This window comes from Alligator sinensis, unplaced genomic scaffold, assembly GCF_000455745.1.
Source record: "Alligator sinensis unplaced genomic scaffold, ASM45574v1 scaffold400_1, whole genome shotgun sequence".
Classification (NCBI taxonomy): domain Eukaryota; kingdom Metazoa; phylum Chordata; order Crocodylia; family Alligatoridae; genus Alligator; species Alligator sinensis.
In genome coordinates, this window is record NW_005841897.1 from 1,600,246 (window position 1) to 1,602,550 (window position 2,305).

At 50.0% G+C, this 2,305-nt stretch overlaps 1 protein-coding gene across 4 annotated transcripts in view; it reads left to right on the plus strand.

Annotated features, from left to right (window-relative positions):
• The window catches only part of TEN1 (TEN1, CST complex subunit), a 7,489-nt gene that overhangs the window by 997 nt on the left and 4,187 nt on the right, over positions 1 to 2,305 (plus strand). Inside the window, exon 1 of one of the 4 annotated variants that reach the window (XM_006018285.3) lies at positions 134 to 295. The exons of 1 other annotated variant lie outside the window; for it this stretch is intronic. Coding sequence is in view for 1 of the 3 variants with exons in the window: in XM_025197460.1 (XP_025053245.1) it covers positions 1,941 to 2,012 (72 nt within the window). In the remaining 2 variants the exon portion in view is untranslated. Of the gene's footprint in view, positions 1 to 133; positions 296 to 1,453; positions 2,013 to 2,305 lie in introns of those variants that run through there. 2 more of the 4 variants (XM_025197460.1, XM_025197462.1) reach the window with 2 other exon arrangements.

Below are 2,305 nucleotides of genomic sequence, written 5' to 3' on the forward strand. Positions count from 1 at the left end.
GCTGTACGAGCTGATGACCGAGCCGGGAGCGACCTGCCGGCCAGGCCCCGCCCCCTCAGCCCGCACATTGCGCGGAGCCGCCGTCACGTGACACTCGAGTTCCTCCTTCCTCCGCCCCCTCCCCCCCCCAGGGGCGGGGTGGGGACGCTGCCCGGGGGAACCAATCAGAGGGAGGTTCTGGCTGGGCGAGACCCGCCCCCACGTGGCCGCTGCTGAGAGGGGCGGAGCTCTAGGTCCCGGTCACGTGGGAGCCGGAGGCGGCGGCGATTGGACGCGCTGGGAGGCGGGAGTGGAGGTAAGGGCGCGGGGGAAAGACCCACTCCCCCAGAGCTGTGCAAGGGGGAACCTGTTCCCTTGCTATGGGTTCAGAGAAGCTGAAAGCTTTACTGACCGGGGGGTGGGGTGGGGTTGGGCTACATTACGTTACGTTACGATGTTGCAGAGTGAAGTAAAGATGGATGTGACGTCACTGGTTCATAGTGAGGGTGGGAAGGGACCGCAGGTCACAGCTAGTCCAACCCCTGCTCCAAGCAGGACCAACACCAACTAGCTCATCCCAGCTAAGGGATTGTTCATTTGGGTTTTAAAAGCCTCCAAGGAAGGAGATGCCACCAGCCCTCTGGGGTAGCCCTTTCCAGTGCTTCCCTACCTTCCTAAGGCCTGTATGTGCCGCAGTGCTGGGTGCCTGCACTGCGTGCGTTTGTATAGATGGTGAAATGTGCGTCGGTGCTGAGGAAGTAGCGGTGGCACTCTTTTGAGTTAAAATACATTGGTGGAGGTATTTTTGTTCAAAAGCCACGCTGCTGTCATTTTCTCAGCAATGATGCATATTTCACCATTTGTACAAATGGGTGCGATGCAGCGCTGGGCACATCAGCTCACATGCTCTGCAGACTCGATTAATTGAGTCTGCTTCGATGCGCTGGATTTCCCAGGCGTTGGAGCGGACAAAGATATGTGTATAGATGCCCCTAATTCTTCCTCATCTAATCTAAACTTCCCTTGCTGCAACGTGAGCCCATTGCTCCTTGTTCTGTCATCTGTCCCCACTGAGAGCAGTCCAGCTCCATCCTCTTTTGATCCCACCTTCAGGTATTTGAAGATTGATATTAAGTCCCCTCTCGGTCTTCTCTAGACTAAATAAAACCAGTTCCCTCAACCTGTCCTTATAAGTCATGACGCCTTAGATTAAAAAAACGCAACTGGCTGTGCCAAAGTAGTCCAGAGATACCCATGTTCTTAGCCCTGTTGGTGTTATGGTTTAACATATGTCTCTCTTTTGGGCGCCGGAAATGCACTTTACCGTCCCTCAGCTTTTTCACAGGGCAGCCTACAGGTTGCTGTTGGTCGTTTCCACACCTGAGTGAATATTTACCTAAATTAATGTTATCCCACCTGAGTTAAAGCTTTTAGCTGAAACTAGAAATGGACAGTAGGCCTGTGAAGCAGAAGAGAGGTTATCAGGACTGGCCAGGAGACACCAAAACGACAAAAGAAAGGCCAGCCCGATTGGTGGACCATCAAGAGCAAAGACATTCATTATATATGTGCCTCTCTTTCAGATTCATAAAACAAAATCAAGTCTTCTTGAGCATCTTCATGCATCCAGTGCTTCACTGAAAGTTATTTCCACACCTGAGTTAATGTTTCCTGCTAGAGTTGAAAGCAGTCTGTGGGAGCTGCGTTACTAGAAGTGGCTACAGCTAACCGACAGCAGGATTGCAGAACAAAGGATAGCTTGATTAGCGGAACCATTAAAAATCATTCAAAAGGAGAGAGGGTGGTTCACACCTGTAGAATGAAGAGTTTAGAAGGAATCGGGTAGATTTTAATGGCATATGAATTCAATTGATGCTCTCTCTGCTGCCTGAACAGAAAAGCTGCTGCCACGGCCAGGCAGTTGGTTTTAAACTTTGGATGGAGTAGGAATCAAAGGGGGCATGCACCAGTGGATCCACCCCTATACCTCGCTGTCAATTACTTCTACACCTGAGTTAGTTACTACACTCAAGTTAAGTTTTTTAGCTGGAGCTAAAAGGCATCTGCAGGGCTGTGAAATAGAAGAGACGTTACCAGCAATGGCTAACAGACAGCAAAACTGCAGAAGAAAAGATAGTTAATTATGGAACATAAAAAGGGTCCAATACTTATGAGAGAAAAAGGGTCATTAATACTTGGGGAGTGGAGAGAGATTACCAGGAAAACGGGGAGGTGATAATGAGCCATGAAGTCAGTTGACTCCATGAGCCTCAATAGAAGTGCCACTTACCCTCCCAGACAGTTGGTTTTAAAGTTCAGGTAGAGC